The sequence below is a fragment of the Meles meles genome, chromosome 9, assembly GCF_922984935.1.
Source record: "Meles meles chromosome 9, mMelMel3.1 paternal haplotype, whole genome shotgun sequence".
Taxonomy (NCBI): domain Eukaryota; kingdom Metazoa; phylum Chordata; class Mammalia; order Carnivora; family Mustelidae; genus Meles; species Meles meles.
Window position 1 is genome coordinate 91,124,494 of NC_060074.1, and position 17,687 is coordinate 91,142,180.

At 33.1% G+C, this 17,687-nt stretch overlaps 1 protein-coding gene across 1 annotated transcript in view; it reads left to right on the forward strand.

Annotated features, from left to right (window-relative positions):
* Window positions 1–17,687, forward strand: part of LRP1B (LDL receptor related protein 1B) — a 2,013,404-nt gene that overhangs the window by 1,694,294 nt on the left and 301,423 nt on the right. Inside the window, exons 44-46 of the mRNA XM_046019480.1 lie at window positions 10,703–10,895; window positions 11,523–11,648; window positions 15,858–15,986. Coding sequence (XP_045875436.1) covers window positions 10,703–10,895; window positions 11,523–11,648; window positions 15,858–15,986 — 448 coding nt within the window. The remainder of the gene's footprint in view (window positions 1–10,702; window positions 10,896–11,522; window positions 11,649–15,857; window positions 15,987–17,687) is intronic.

A 17,687-nucleotide genomic window follows, 5' to 3' on the forward strand; every position in this document is an offset into this window, starting at 1 on the left:
TCTTGTTGATTTTTATTTCTTTCTGTATTTATTTTTTTTTAAATTTGCCTTCTTATGATTGAGTCCTAGGGTTTTTTATTTGCTTTGATTCTAAGTACTTTGCCTGATAAATATGATATGCATATTTTATCCTACTCTGTGGCTTGCCTTGTATCCATTTATTTCATCTTTGTTTAGTAATGTATCGGTAGGGAAAAGCATTTTAATTTTGATGAATTTGAATTTATCAATCTTTTTTTATGGTTCATGTTATTTGCATTTATCTAAGAAATTTTTGTCTACCTCAAGATAAAAAATATATTTTATTTTGTTTCCTTCCAGAAATTTTATAATTTTAGGGGGAAACAATTCAGGCTTTCACTAATAAGTAATACCTTAGCTTTAGGGTATTCATTAATATCCTTTATCAGTTTGAAGAAATTTCCTTCTGCTTTCAATTTGCTGATCATTTTATCAAGTTAATTTTTTTTGTTTTGAGTTTCTGCTTCATCTAATAGATTTCTATTGAATAAGATGAATTTTAAATTGAAACACATTTCTACAGTATGTTTCTTAATTTTAAAGATTATAGACAATCGCCCTTAACAACTATGTAAGACTTTTTGTAATTTTAAAAATAAGTAGCATTTTACAAGAATGTATTATCACTCAAAAAACTGATGGCAGTGTTCACTTCTGAGAAAAAGGATGCGAGTTTGGGAATTGGAGGTGAAAAGGAATGTGCATGATTATTCTAATTGTTAAAAATAAGTTCACCCCATTTTATATGTAAACTATGCTTCAGCACAGTTGATTGAAAAAACTGTATGTATAGTAAGGAAGATGTGTTTGTGAAAGTATATATAGTCAATGCAACCTATCCTGCAGTAGTTTTCATTGAGTTTTTATTTTTTCAACAGTTATATCTTTTAATTTGATTAATAAAGAAGAATTTTAAGATGATATTACCACATATTTATGAAAATTCAAATAGAGTTTTATTAACTCACCTTGCTACCATTACATATAATTTTATAAATATTTCCACGTTTATTAAAGTGACCTTGGAGTAGCCTATGACCACACGTATAAAATTTAATCAATATATCAATAAAATAATATATTGTTTTATATATTATAAATAATGATAATATAATAATATAAATAAAAATGCTTAAGTAAACATTTTGGATATAACTTTCAATCAAAAATCTTTCATCCCTTTCTCAAAGTGACATTTAACAAATCAAATGAGTATTATTTTTTAAAATCTTTATTATTTTTTTAAAATATTTTATTTATTTATTTGACAGACAGATCACAAGTAGGAAGAGAGGCAGGCAGAAAGAGGAGGAAGCAGGCTGCCCGAGGAGTGGAGAGCCCGATGCACAGCTCGATCCCAGCACTCTGGGATCATGACCTGAGCTGAAGGCAGAGGCTTTAACCCACCAAGTCACCCAGGCAACCCAAAATCTTTATTTTTTTAATATAAATTCAATTAGCCAAGGTATAGTACATCATTGGTTTTTGATATAATGTTTAATGATTCATCAGTTCATCAGTTCAGTAAGTTCAGTATAACATCCAGTGTTCATCACATTACATGCCTTTCTTAATGCCCTTCATGCAGTTACCCTATCCCCCTACCCATCTCTTTCCACAACTCAAATGAGGGTTATTTTGTTTTGTTTTGTTTTGTTTTGGCTGGCAAATATTTAGAATGTTTAGAATAGCCAGTGTTTAGAATGTTTAGAACAGTATGTTTCAAAGAGATATAACCCCTTCCTCACACATATAATAAACAAAAATCTTCGATTTCCAAATTAGAAATCAAGTACAGTTCTAAAACTCAAGGTGATAGGAGTTTCAAGACAGCTTCAGTGTAATATGGCTTGCCTAATTAAAATCACTGCTTTTTAGTTTTCCCTCAAAGTTAATAAATTTGACATCATAACCTTTGTGACTCTTACCAGAAATTTCCAGTAGACATGCATCCAAAATAGAAATGGAACTCAAGGATCTTACCAAAGCAGACATTAATTTTGCCTCTAAGCATAGGTTTGATGATCTCAGAAGTTGAAAATACATTGTTTACAAATGGAAATCTCATGTAAAATTTTATTTTTTAATTTGACTCTTTATCATTTTTAACACTTTTAGAAGTTTTTTATAAATAAATAGAATATTTTTAGAATTATAAATAGAATTTTAGTTATGATTCTATGATATCTATATTTATAATATATAATATATATCATATATTATATTTATATAAATAATATTTATATATAATATATTATATATGTTTGTAATCTATAATTATAAATAGAACTATAAATATAATAGTTTTTAGAAATAAGTAAGCTATTTAGAAATAAATAGAAATAAGACTGAGAGTATTTTAAAGTACTACCTTTACAAGCTTATCTCATTGCTTCTTCATCATGCAAAAATAATTATAGCAAACATTTATGAAAAGCTTAAAATGTAACCATGTTAAGTGTTGTATTAATATTACTTAACAGTTTCTAAAATTTTATGATCCATATCAACTCTGTTTTTGTTAGAAAAGAAGAAAGAAAGGCCTGGAGAAGGGAAATAACAATTTATGTTGCACAATAAGAAAAAGTTTGAAAACAGTCCCAATCATTCTAACTTCAGAGTCCAGACTGATAATCCTAGACTATATTTTCTTTACAAATATAGTGTTAAATTAATATGTTTCTACCCTTTCCCCTGTGTAGTTTTATTCATACTCACACACACTGGAAGACACATCTTCATGCATACAAATAATCATTCTTCTGTGTAGGATACTTGTTCTTTCTTTTTTTTTTTACTCTTACAATGTAGCATCTAAAATAATATTTGATTTTTGTCAGATATTCAGTAAAACCCAATTTGAAAAATTAAGACTGGCATTTCAGTATAGCTTTGACATATGAGGTTTTGATTTAATATATACTTCTTTGACTAACTCTACACTTTTTCTAGTAAAATATTAAAATGTCAGGAGAGTTGTATTTAGACAATGATCTAGAGAGTAACAGCACTGAAATATTTATCAAAGGCATGAATGTGATCCTGAGAAGATTATGCCTACAGTGTTTCAGTAAAACACAAATTTAGTAATACCATTTTACAAAGAAAAGATTATATCTTTAGGTACGCAACCAAACCAAAAGTACAAAGTTGAGTTCAAATTTCGTATAAATATACCTTTAAAAAGTAAGAAGCAAAAGAAAGAAATCCAAACACAAGAAGAAATGTTTTTAATTACCCTTTTAATTTACTTTTTAATTACTTTTGTATTAACTGATTTGATAATCATTGAACATTAAATATGTTCTATTCTAAGCACTAGGTTTATGAAAATGAAAAGATAGAATTCCTGATTTCAAGTATTTCAGTCTTGCCAGGAAGATGGATAAAGTATAAGCTCTTATGATATTCTCTGTTAAGCATTATGAATGTGTGTAGAAACTGTCTGGATATGCAGAGGAAGGAGCCATTTTGCTTTGGGCAGCAAGGAAAGGATTCTCAAGGAAGTCAAGTCACTCCTGAATGGGTCTCACAGTGGGCATTTTTGAATGGAATTCAAAGCAGAAAGAACTTACTGAAAAAGAGATTCAGTTTTTTTTTAAAGTTTATTCTTTATTAATACTATCAGCTTTTGATTCTCAAACTGTCTAATATATCTAAATTAGAAATTTGGCTAACTATAACTTTATTCCTGCAATCATATATGAAGACACAATAATCAAAACATTAGAAACTTGCTCAAATTCCAGTTAGGAGTGGCTATAACACTTCAGGGATATTACAGTTCATTTTTTTAGTCCTTTGTGTGACCTTAGGGAATACACTATATTTTTCCTTGAAATAAGAGCAAAGCTGAGTCATTGATTTTACTATCCCATTTTATAGTTTAGGAGATTGAGGTAAATAATTTATTTGGGGAAAAATAATGAATCACAGAATAGGGTTCCCTTCTGCTACTTCTCTCAGGCATATCCTCTAGATCTTTTCCCCACATTCTTCCACCTGTTCTCTGCCCCTAGCAATCTTTCTTGTCACCAGATTCATTGTCCTCTAGCATCTGGTTGAGTATGGTCAATAGAGAGATCAGAAAGTAAAGAGTATAAAATCAAAGTAATTTATTCTCTAATCTACCTCTATGATGGGTTTGCCTTTTTAACTGAGGCTGGTAAATCAATAGGCAGTCTTTTAGATGATTGCTGTGAATGTTCTTTTCAAATTTTTTGGATACTAATGACGTTTTGATACCCCATTTTCTTCAAACTCTTTCAAGAAATTTAAATATAGCCAGCTATTCTTAAATTAGATATTTCTGTTTTGAGTTGCTGATTGACCACATCACCATCCTCTCCAAGGTTAAAGCAATGGCAATTGTTTCTTTGCAGTCTGTAACACTTTGTCATGCCTGACCATGGCAGGGGCCAAGTTGTCATTTCTCATGATTATGTACGATCCTGTTGGTGAGGCAATCAACTGGGGTGATTGGGAAGCCTCCTGTTTGCTTGGCTTTTAAATTGTTTGGCTTAACATTTAGCATCTGGGTGTTGGAATTATGTTGTCTGGTTTATAAAACTGAATATTTCTGTATTCTATCATAGGTTCTAGTGCTTTCAATAAGGCACCAGGGAAGTTTTAAGATGGAAAATCATATGATTCATAATTAAATTCCTGACACATGATTTCAAGTCTATGTGGTATCACCAATTTAATTTTCTATCTAGAGGACACATGTGAGATTAAGTGAATGTGTCAAGAAATGCATTTTCTGAATGAACATAAACTCTTATTTTGAAACATGAGCCTATTTATAGGCTCAAGGTGAAAATGCTTCAAAATTTTCCCATACTGGTACATTTCCATATGACATGGTAAAGTGCAATTTATGATGACAGGTCTTCTGCACTGTAAATAAAGATGCTGATTAGGCTTATGAGGTGCAGTATTTGTGAACTTATGATAAAAATGTTTTAACATGGAGATGAATAAGTATAATTTAGTGGATTTTCACATCTCCATGTTCCACATGGAACTCTAACCAGTGAAATGAGATGTCTGGAGTCAGCTCAATTCTTAGTAGAACCTATTGTACCCTATTAAAGCAACATGCATAATTATAGACTGAGTTTAATGTTGCTTTTTCTCTTTCTCTGTGTCAGCAGAAGTAGAGAAGTAAACTACTAGACTCAATCAGTGTTAAAATTCATAAAAGTTACTGTATACCAAATAGATTTTTGGTAACAACATAGAAAAACTTTCATTGTCATAAGCCTAGCTATTTGTTATCCATTAAAAGTAACTTTTTATTTATGTCTGACTGTTAGAATTTTGTTTTCATTCTTAGTGATTCATTGAAGTATGAATTTTGTTCATGCAAAATATGATACTGGATAGAAAAAGGAATCAAAGATATTAGTATAGGGCACCTGGGTGGCTCAGTGGGTTAAAGCCTCTGCCTTCAGCTCAGGTCATGATCCCAGGGTCCTGGGATCGAGCCCCGCATCGGGCTCTCTGCTCTGCGGGAAGCCTGCTTTCTCCTCTCTCTCTGCCTGCTTGTGATCTCTGTCTGTCAAATAAATAAATAAATAATCTTAAAAAAAATAGATATTAGTATAATTCCTAATTTGAAGGAGCATAGATAAAATAATAAAGATAGCACATTACATATATGCTAATATCAAAGAATTTCTTTACTTTCTTTAACTAAGACAAATTTTTTTAAAGATTTTATTTATTGAGAGAGAGAGAGTAAGCAAGAGACAGCACAAGCTGGGGGAGGAGGAAGATGGAGAGGGAGCAGCAAACTCCCCACTTAGTCCATGGGAAACACTGCTTTTGTTTGTTTGTTTTGTTTTGGTTTGTTTTGTTGTTGTTTTTGTTTGTTTGCATTTTAAATTTATATGAGTGGTATCATATACTATGTATTTCTTTTTGTCTGGTTTCTTTCACTTGGCATAATTATTCTGAAAACCATCCATATTGTTACATGTACCAATAGTTCATCTTTTTATTTTTTTCTCAGTAGTATTGCATTGTATGTGTTAAGGAAAACATATATTCATGATACTTGTTAAATTGTCAATACAGGCTTTTTTCAGGACTGCCAAAAGAGATATGAGGGAGTATTGCAATGGAATTTTGTAGTAGGGAGAAAAGATGGGCTCAATACTGAAGAGAATAAAAAGTAGAAATTTATAGCCAAGGAGAGAATGGATGGACGATTACTAAGAGGAAACATCAGAAGTTAAAGGAGGCTTCTCCGTACACTGACCTAACAAGATTCTTGGTGATGGTAGGTCAAAGTGATCATACTTCACCGGGGGAGACCAGGGGATGAAGATATTGATGATGATTAGGTATCAAGAGTGGGGGAGTCCAGCTAAACTGACATAGCAAAACTCAACTTTTTGCTAAAGTCGAGCTCCTGAGGACATACCCGAACTTAAGATAATATGGATATATGTGATTTGTTTATGCATAAATCTGTACATGGATATTAAGTAGCTTCCAGTTTTTGCTTATTACAAATAAAGCTTCTGTGAACATTTGTGTATAAGTGTTTATATAGATATATGCTTTAAATTCCTTTGGTAAACAAATGCCAGGGAATAGAAGGGTAGATCATACGCTAGTTGTATGTTTAACTCTGTAAGAAAATGCCAAATTGTTTTCCAAGTTTGCTGTACCACTTTCTATTCCTGTAAGTTCCTCCATATCCTCACCAATGCTTGGTTTGCCAGCCATTTTAGTTTTATTCTAAGAATGGTGCAGTAATTTTTTAAAATTTTTTATTTTTTATTTTTTATAAACATATAATGTATTTTTATCCCCAGGGGTACAAGTCTGTGAATCGCCAGGTTTACACACGTCACAGCTCTCACCATAGCACATAACATCCCCAATGTCCATAACCTCACTCCTCCTCTCCCAACCCCCCTCCCCCCAGCAACCCTCAGTTTGTTTTGTGAGATTAAGAGTCACTTATGGTTTGTCTCCCTCCCAATCCTATCTTGTTTCATTTATTCTTCTCCTATGTCCCTAACCCCCCATGTTGCATCTCCATGTCCTCATATCAGGGAGATCATATGATAGTTGTCTTTCTCCGATTGACTTATTTCACTAAGCATGGTACCCTCTAGTTCCATCCACGTTGTCGCAAATGGCAAGATTTCATTTCTTTTGATGGCTGCATAGTATTCCATTGTGTATATATACCACTTCTTCTTTATCCATTCATCTGTTGATGGACATCTAGGTTCTTTCCATAGTTTGGCTATTGTAGACATTACTGCTATAAACATTCAGGTGCACGTGCCCCTTCCGATCACTACCTTTGTATCTTTAGGGTAAATACCCAGTAGTGTAATTGGTGGGTCATAGGGTAGTTCTATTTTCAACATTTTGAGGAACCTCCATGCTGTTTTCCAGAGTGGTTGCACCAGCTTGCATTCCCACCAACAGGAGGGTTCCCCTTTCTCCGCATCCTCGCCAGCATCTCTCATTTCCTGACTTGTTAATTTTAGCCATTCTGACTGGTGTGAGGTGATATCTCATTGTGGTTTTGATTTGTATTTCCCTGATGCCGAGTGACATGGAGCACTTTTTCATGTGTCTGTTGGCCATCTGGATGTCTTCTTTGCAGAAATGTCTGTTCATGTCCTCTGCCCATTTCTTGATTGGATTGTTTGTTCTTTGGGTGTTGCGTTTGCTAAGTTCCTTATAGATTTTGGACACTAGCCCTTTATCTGAAATGTTGTTTGCAAATATCTTCTCCCAGAATCATGCAGTAATTTTAACTTACTTCACTAATGTCTCATGATGTCAATACTCTTTTTATATGCTTACTTGTCATGCATATATATTCTTTAATAAAATGTTTATTCAAACCTCTTTCCTATTGTTTGTTAGGTTATATATTCATGATAATTTTGAGTTTTGGAAGTGTGGGTGTTTTTTTTTTTCTTCAATATGGGTCCTTCGCTAGACCTAAGATTGTGACTTATCTTTTCATTGTCTTATCATTATCATTTGAAGTGTACAAGTTTTATAATTTGATTGAGTTCATTTATCAATCTTTTTCATGAATCATGCTTTTGATGTCATACCTAAGAAATCTTTGTTTATCCCAAGGTCATAAAAATTTTCTTCTGCATTTTTCCTTAGAAATTTTATAGCTTTAAATTTTATATTTAAGTTTATAATATGTTTTCAGTTGTTTCTGTTTTTTTTTTTAATGGATGGAACTTTAGATTTTGTGTATGTATATTTATTTATTCAAGTACCATTTGTTGAAAAAACTATCTTTTTTTAAAGTTTTGTTAAAAAATAGTTATCCATGTACATATTGGTCTGTTTGTGAACTCTCTCATCTGTTCCACTGATGTGTTTCTCTATCTTTTTCCAATACTATGCTGTCTTGGTAACTGTCAATTTATTATGTCCTGAAATGAGGTAGTGTTAGTCCACCAACTTATTTTTTGCCTTTTTTTGTTTTTGTTTTTTGTGTTCTAGATATTTTGCATTTCCACACATAATTTGGAATTATCTTGTCAATTTCTAGAAAATGTCTGCTGGGTTTTTATTGGCATTAGGTATAATTTACCAGTTTGAGGAGAGGTGACATCTTAATGGTTTTGAGTCTTACAAATCATGAATAGGGTATATCTCTTTATTTATTTGGGTTTTTGTTAGTTTCTCTTAACAATGTTTTATAGTTTTTATGTTCTTCTACACATTTTTACATAAGTAACTAAGTATTTCATATTTGTTTATGCCACTAGAAAATTTATTTTATTTTAATTTTTAATTATTTATTGTTAGTATACACAATTTTTATAGCAATCTTATATCATACAGCTTTACTAGGTATATTAGGTAGTCTAAGCAGCTTTTTTCTTATAGATTTTATTGAATTTTTTTATGTAGAGGATTATGTCACCTGCAAATAAATGCATTTTGATTTCTTCCTCTTCTCCCCCACCAATTTCTTAAAAATATTGTGATTTTTGCTTTAATATTCTGACTAGAAATTCTAGGAAAAGCTTGAGTAGACGTGAGAGTGATCATTCCTCTTGTTCTTAGTTTAATTTCTATTTTAAGTTTTTATCAGGAATGGATGTTAGATCTTATAAATAATTTCTCTGCATTTATTAAGATCTTCACATGTATTGTCTTTTTTTGTCTGTTAGTATGGTAAATTATACTAATAAGGTTTTTTTAAATGTTAAATCAATCTTTATTTCTGGAATAAACCACACTTCATCGTTATATATTATCCATTTTATAGTTCTCTAATAACCATTTTTTAAATATCATTGATTTTTGTCTTTTTTTTCTGTTTTCTATTTCTTTGATTTCTTGATCTTTATTTATTTATTTTTCCTTTCTATACTTTAGGTTTAGCATTTTTGTTGAGGGCATTAATTTGAGATATTTCTTTTTCTTTTATATCTTTTCTTACATAGTAGCTTAGTGGTAAATTTTTCATATTTCCATTAAAATACCTGAGTTCTGTTCTGGGGAAGAGTTAAGCTATGTGAAATAGTTTGATCCTTTGAGGTCTTCCTTTAAATTTTATTAGGAGTTAGGGCAAAGTTAGTCTAGGGTTGATTATTTGGCATTGCTGAGGCAAGACCCTTCCACTTACTCTATTCAGACTCTCGTGAATTGGAAAGTTTTCAAATCTGGTTGGTGTTAGCAAGCACAATTCATGGACCTGTGCGAATTTTGGGAACTCTTCTCTCTGATTTTGCATGGCTCTTTCTCCAACCTGAAGTTGGGTTAGATGCTTGTGTATGTGCTTTGTACTTGGCTGAATCATCCAGGAGAGCCCTATGCAGATACCTAGAGTTGTTTTTCTGTTACATTCTCTTCTCTGACACTCTGCCCTCGAGATCTAACCCCACTGCCCTCGAATTCTCAGCCCTACCCCACTCAGGGAGTTGTCTAGGTTCTGTTGGGTTCTTCTATTCTAGGCTGCTACCTGAATCTCTCTCAGGCCTTTAGCCATGGCCATCATGAGACTCACTCAGTTTATTTCCTGAATTAATTAGGAATACTTGTCCTTTGTTACCTGATGTCAATGTGCTGAAAAGCCTTGTTTTACATATTTTATTTAGTTTTGTAATTGTCTTATTGAGAAGGTAAATCTAGTCCTTTATTTTGGTCTAAGTAGAAGTTTTGTCTTTACTTTTAAACTTTTATTGCCAATATATGTATAGCTGGTTTAATCACCCATGGTGAAAACTTCCTGAAGGAAAAACTTGGGTCTTATAGTTCTTTATAATCCTTTTATAGTTTGGAGAGCTTGATTAGTGTTCACTGGCTGTCTGATGATTCTTAATAAAGATAAATGTTTATTAGTAATAACGATCTCATATTTTTGACCTGGTGATTTTGTTTCATAATACTGAAAAAATGCAGTTGCTTTTATAAGCTGAATGATTAGTAAATAGAAATATACTTAAAATAGTAAATAAACACATTGTAAATGCTAAGAATGATTAAAACATTTAAAATAAAGCTATAAAGAATTTTATGATAATACATTTAGCAAAATGCATTTTTATCTGATGATTTTTTTATTGATTAATCTTATTTTTTTTAATTTTTGAAGCAAAAATAGATGAGGATATAGGAATACCTACATATTCATTTAAAAATATATATATATTTAAATTTATTTCAGGTGATTGTTAAATCTGGGCCAGGAACTTTCCTCAGTTTAGCTGTTTATGACAATTATATCTTCTGGTCAGACTGGGGAAGAAGAGCTATTCTGCGTTCCAACAAATACACAGGGGGAGATACAAAAATTCTTCGTTCTGATATTCCACATCAACCAATGGGAATCATAGCTGTTGCCAATGACACCAATAGCTGTAAGTTACACTGGAAACTAAATGTATTTCTTAATAATATAATCTCTCAAAAAATTATGTTTTCTAGTAATACTTAGTTGGATTTTGTTTTCTTAAGTTTCCTGGGGTAGTGTTCAAGATTTGACTACTCAATATATTAAAATTATCTGAAATGCTCAAGGTAACTTCTGTAGTTCTTAATTTAACACCAGAAGAACAATTCCTTTTTAATCACTTGTTTCTGGGAAATTTATTCTCTCTCACTCTCAATCTTCAAATATTCAAATCAAGTTGTTTTTGTGAAAATAATGCTTCTTGATGAATAAGCTTTACATCTGGGCTTAAAAGTTCTTTAATCACTGGAATACTACAAAAATTGCAGCCTGAAGTGTCAGTATGTTTTTAAGTGATACTAGTTTATTTGATGCCATGACATCCTTGACTAATGTTTTAGATGATGAAATGACTTATGTGACATGTTTTTCTAATGTTCTTATCTCTTGTGATGTTTGGATTTTCAAAAGTCCTGAATCTTCCTTGTTTATATCTTTGAGAGATGGGGCTGTGTAACAGTTTACTATTAATTTCTATCTAACATGGAATAGAAATTCAATGTAAAATGTTACCAATAAAGTCTCTTCATTGCAGGTGAACTTTCTCCATGTTCCTCATTAAACGGAGGTTGCCATGACCTGTGCCTTTTAACTCCTAATGGGAGAGTAAATTGTTCCTGCAGGGGGGATCGAATATTGCTAGATGACAACAGATGTGTGAGTAAGTAAAGACAATTGAAATGTGATATGATACAGCTACTCAAAGGCATACATGGGGGCACCTGGGTGGCTGAGTCGTTAAGCCTCTGCCTTCAGCTGAGGTAACGATCCCAGGGTTCTGGGATTGAGCCCCACATCAGGCTCCCTGTTCAGTGGGGAACCTGCTTCTCCCTCTCCCCTACTTGTGTTCCCTCTCTCACTGTGTCTGTCTGTCAAGTAAATAAATAAAATCTTTAAAAAAAAAGAAGGGCACACATGGACATTGAAATTGTTTTAGTGTTCATGAAGTTGTACTCTCCTCCAATCTTAGGTGCCCAGTTGGCATATCTCTCTATTCTAAAAAGAACTTGATTCACCATTCTACTTAGTTGTAACACCATAAGATAGATAATGATAACCAGAACAGTGACAAACAGTGTACCCCCTATTGCAGGTTGGAAGGTGTTGGATTAGTTAAAGAAATACCGGCAAATCATCTGAAAAGTTGCGGTTACAACTTTGAGAATTAAGTCAATAGCAAAATTAATTAAAGCTGAAATATGCCAATATATAGGCAGTAGATCAATAGCCTTGTAGTAAAACCACTCAGTCCGTCACAGTATGTAAATGAGAGAGAATGGCTCATGCAGCTTATTTGTAATCATTTCCAAATGGTTAATTAAGAATGTAACATTGCAGCCTTGCATGATGTTTATACCTCCCAAAAGGCATTGCAATCTTTAATTAATACCATTACAGTATACACTTATTAGGAGCTAAGTTTTCAAAATAAATAAGAGTTCAAGTATTCCAGTGTTGCTATGAGAAATAAGCCAGCAATATAAAAAATGGTAATTTATCTTTAACATTAAGACTATTTGTGTATAAAAAAGACAAGAGACAAACATCTTGGAAACTGGTGAACTCACTCTCAGGATATGGCTATTGTTTTGCCTTTTTTCCCTCTTCTCTGTATCATCTTCTATCTTCGTTTTAGAAAATCAACAGAACTGAGTGTGTATACATTATAAAAATAAGTATCAAGATGGTATAAGTATATTCCATGTTTATCTTCAGTCTTCTTTTGGTCTTTATTTACCAGGAAGATCTGTTTTATCTGTTGTGTACTCTAATACAAGCATTTTAATATTATTTTTTTAAACTTAAAAACAATTGCACCTAAGATAAGAATATACACGTATCTTTTAGCTTTGCGAATTGGTACCACAATCCAAGGGGCACCTGTTACTGAAAGAAGTAAAAGACTTCTATTTAAGACTGTGCCAAACCAAACAAGGGAGTGATGCAATTGGCCAGTGAACTTTAAATGAGACAGCCAATTTTAATAATTCGGGCCACAAATTCCCGTATTTCTTAGTAACCTAACACTTCCTTGAATTTCTCAGGCAATTGTTTAAACTCTCTCTTTCAGTTTGCTTTTGTGGTTTCAGCTGTAATGGTCTGGATCGGATGCCATCTGTAAGCCTGGAGTGTTAGTCATGCATTAGAATCACTCATGTTTCTTTCACAGGTCACTCCAGGCCAGTAGAAAAGCAATGCCTTCAGTCAAAACAGCAAGGCTTATTTGTATACAGTGGATGCCTGTCCTTGCTCCAAAATAGATTAGATACATCTGTCCCTACTAAGCCACCTGCTTCTCTCTATTGATAAGAGGGAATGAATCAGAAATAAAACTATCTTTTAAACAAGCACAGTTGTATCTGCATGCAACTATAGAGCGATATTGGATTCCTCAGAGCAGACAGACCTTTATAGAAGCGTCCTGTATCCATGGTGCATTCATATTGAAATCCTGTGGTCCAGCGGAGAGGCTGGAGAGTGGCTTCTTGTCAAATCCATCTTTGGGAAATGAGGATGTTTCTGGCATATCTATGTCCACGTCTGAATTAGTTCATCCAGAGCAGTTCATGAATGTTAATGGCAGTGTTGAAGGGGTGAAAGGCCATTTATTAACCTCCCTCAGGACAACGGAGGAAAAAGCACATGTTGTCATAACTCTAGACAGAAAGATGAGGCAATTCCATTTTAACAACATTCCTAACCTTATCAACATTTACAATAGAAATAAGAATAACAAATATAATTGAAGTAATTACCTTGTAAGAGAATTAGAGGACAGCTGAACCACATTTTTGTTTCTGCAAAGAAGCATAAAATACTCAATGCTATTTTTTTTTAAAGATTTATTATTTTTTTGACAGATAGAGATTACAAGTAGGCAGAGAGGCAGGCAGAGAGAGAGAGAGGAGTAAGCAGGCTCCCCGCCAAGCAGAGAGCCCAATGCGGGGCTCGATCCCAGGACCCCGGGACCATGACCTGAGCCGAAGGCAGAGGCTTTAACCCACTGAGCCACCCAGGCGCCCCCTCAATGCTATTTCTATTGAACATACCTAAGCAAGAATTGTGTTTATATAAGGTTTGATTTTACATAATAAAAACATTTTTGTTGTTTTTCCTTCAAAGGCATAATGATTATAAAAGCAAAATTTGCATTTTCAATCATAACAGTTTTCCTTAGAAGTGAGAAGTTAAACAAGATATGCTGCAAGTAGACAGTAAGTTGGGAAAGTCAGTAGCCTCTCAGTAAGTGAATTTTGTTCAGGTCTTGCTTGAATGTGATCATGTGCAATAATGTCAGTACCCTTCTTAACACTTGTTCCTTTGAAGTTAATGACATTTTTAGACTTTTAAATTCTTTGTTACTTTCTCTAAAATGACTTTCTATCCTACCAAATTTAGTCTGCACCAAGAAAAATAATTTTGTTTTGGAAAGTGAAGAAAGAAATGGGCATTGAAAGAGTTCAGTAAGAAGTCATTGGTAGATAAATAGATAACCTGTAAAAATGAGATAAATTTTAGGAACAATAAAGAAAAAAAACACTAGTTACTTCAAGTAGTATTTGTAGCCATGTAATTGAATATTTCTAAAATGCAACTTTGAAAAGAAATTGATAGTAAATTATAAAATTAAGCTATGTTTTCTGCATTAGTAGAGATAAATGAATTCTAATTATCTCCAATATAATTAGTATGACTGGATTTCACTGTACAATTATTCAGTGAGCAATGGAGTGAGTACAAACAAGCAAACAACATATAACGCAAGAGCAGAATTGCATTCCAAATGACTGTTGGTAAATCTATTGCTTAAGAATAAAAATAGGTCCATTTTCCCCAGGAGAGATCTTTCTAAAACAAGGGTCACATACTGGGATTCCAGGAATGAAACTTAGCTGTAGAAAGATGGTTTTTGTTTGTTTGTACTTTGTTGCTATTGGTCTGGTCTCACAGATTGGACTAGTCACATGAAAACTCTTTAATTTCTTAAGAAAATCTTGAGATTTAAAAATGGGACATATGGCAGTGGTCATCTGGAGCCCATAAGCTTCTGGTACACATGCTTTTCAGTTGCTTGGCCTCCCCCAGTTCAACCCACAGTTTCCTCTGCATCTCAAGGAGTAGTCGCTGGCCTGTGTGGCCCTCCTGCCCCCAGTACCTCTCACCATGGATAGAACAAGAGGCTGATGAAGATACTTTTAACAATTCCAGTACCTCTGAACAATGAAAACTTCTACAGAGACTTCTTTAAAAGGTAGTTGGGGAGGAAGATCAGCTGGAGGGAGATTTAGATGAGATAAATCAAGCCAAGCATTAAAAAATGAGAACTCTACACCTGAAATAAGTTGAGCATCAACTATACGCAAACAAAAATAAAGAAAGAAATAAAACTGAGAACTCTGTGTCCTGGAAAATTCCAATGTGTTGAAGAATATAGTTTCTAATAAGAACACACATAAAAAATCCTCTCTCCATATGTAAAGGGCTCCTTTAATTGTCTCTTTTTCAGTATTTATTTTTAAGGTAGACGGCTATGCTAAGATGCATAAATATACTCCCCCAAAGCCCATCCTTCTTTCCTCACATATACAGTCACAAAATAATTACCCCAATATACAAATAGGTATAAAAGAAAAATGAAGTGAGGCAGCTCCCAAAAATTTTAGAGAGGGAATGTAAAAACAGCAAACAAAAAGTTGTTCCTCTTATTTTTTTTTTTAAATAAAGACATGTCGTAAACCACTGCCCTTTATTTTATTTTACATTTTGATAAATTTTAGTTTAGTTATATAATGAAGATTAAGGGAAAGAGATGTTATGGTACTAGAAATGTTTGTTATTGAGTCAAAACATAGACTTTTTTCCCTTTCAGCTAAAAATTCATCTTGCAACATGTATTCAGAGTTTGAGTGTGGAAACGGAGAGTGTATTGACTATGAGCTCACCTGTGACGGCGTGCCTCACTGTAAGGATAAATCAGATGAAAAACTGCTCTACTGTGGTAAGTGGCTCATATATGATGTATGTCTTCACTTCAGAGAGAAGTTTGGAATTATTTTCATAGTTTTGGGCTTGATTGTCTCCATTTAGCTCACATGTATGATTTCCTTAATGTCGCTCATTACCACGTAGGTCTAAAGTAATTGATTTCGGCCTTCTGTTCTTGTTCAAATGGGACTCCCTATGTCCTATATAGGACACAAGATATTCAGTGAAGAATTTTCTCATGGCTTTCCAACTACAAATTGCAAGTTTAAATACAACAGGGGCCTTTATTTAAGCTGTCTTATTCATCATGTAGTGATAGGTTTTAGGCTTACATTCTTAAAAAATGTAAGTCAGAATTATTAGTCATTGGCCTATATTGTAAGTTTACCCTGCACAAAAGTCTACTATCAGTCAATACTAGCATGTTGTTGAGTTGATATCAAAGTGTTGTCCCTATTCTTGCCTCCAGGATTGGCCCAGGGCTAGTGTCTTTGGGTTCAAAGGCTGATGGCTTTAGCCATCGTCCTCATCAAGCATGAATTCCTAGAGCTATGCCTCTGTAGGTGACACTAAGTGATAACATTAAGTGGTAGTAAAACTTGCACTCTCTCATGGGAGTAGAGATTGGCTTTTCAAGCCCAGTAAGCCACTGATATTAGTCTTCATCACAACAATATTTTTCCTGGAAAGCTGAATATGTGTAATCATTAATAGTTACTGTAGAATTGTTCCAGATTATTTCTAAGTTGGTCTGATTTATTTTTGTACTATAATATTAGAGTACTGGTATTGTATGCTCTGTAAAATTCAGGAATCTGTATGTGAAATTGCTACATTTGGTTTGTACTTTTCTCTTTTGTTCGATTAGATAATTATACCTAAATAATCAAAAAGTGGTTAAAATAAGAGGAGGAAAGAGTTTGGGAAATTTGCAGGCAGTCCTCTCACTCACATATGTTACAGGATCACAGACTTTCAGTTAAAATCATAAGTCAGATGTAATCTGCCCATAATGGATCTGTAACTAAAACTTTAGTGAATTTACCTCAAATGGCATATTCATTTGAGTGAATGGTTATGCCCTATGCCCCATGAAAATATTAAAGGATATAAAAATATAATAATAATCAGCTTGCAAATTTGCATTTATTATGAATTGTGTTAGGAATGTATTTCACATTATTTTTACCTTCTGAGAAGCAAGATAATAGTCATGTGAGCAGGAGTTGGCAATTACTATCTGCAAAGGGTTAGCTAGTTAAGTATTTTAGGTTTTGTGGGCCAAAAATGCTCTCTATGAAATATCCTTTATTTAAAATAATTTGTTTTTCAACTATTTTAGAATATAAAAACCATTCATAGTGTCAGAGCTATACAAAAACAGGCTTCTAGTCTGCATTTGGCCTGTGGGCTATAGTTTGACAACCGTAGGTATAGATTCTAAGCTTCGTAATCACACCCGAAGTTAAATCTTTGTTCCTAAACCCACTAGTGTATTCCCCATATTTTAGTTTTTCACTACAAAACAAACTTAGTTTGAATATTGGCTTACAGCACTAAATAAACAAATGTATGTTTACATTTGCTCCATATTATAGAGCCAGGCACAAAATGGGTGTTCAGTAAATGACAGCTAGTACATTCTGCCTGAACTCAGGAACTGTCAGGAGACTCTCTTTAAGGTAAACAGAATTCAGAAGGTAATTATTCTTCT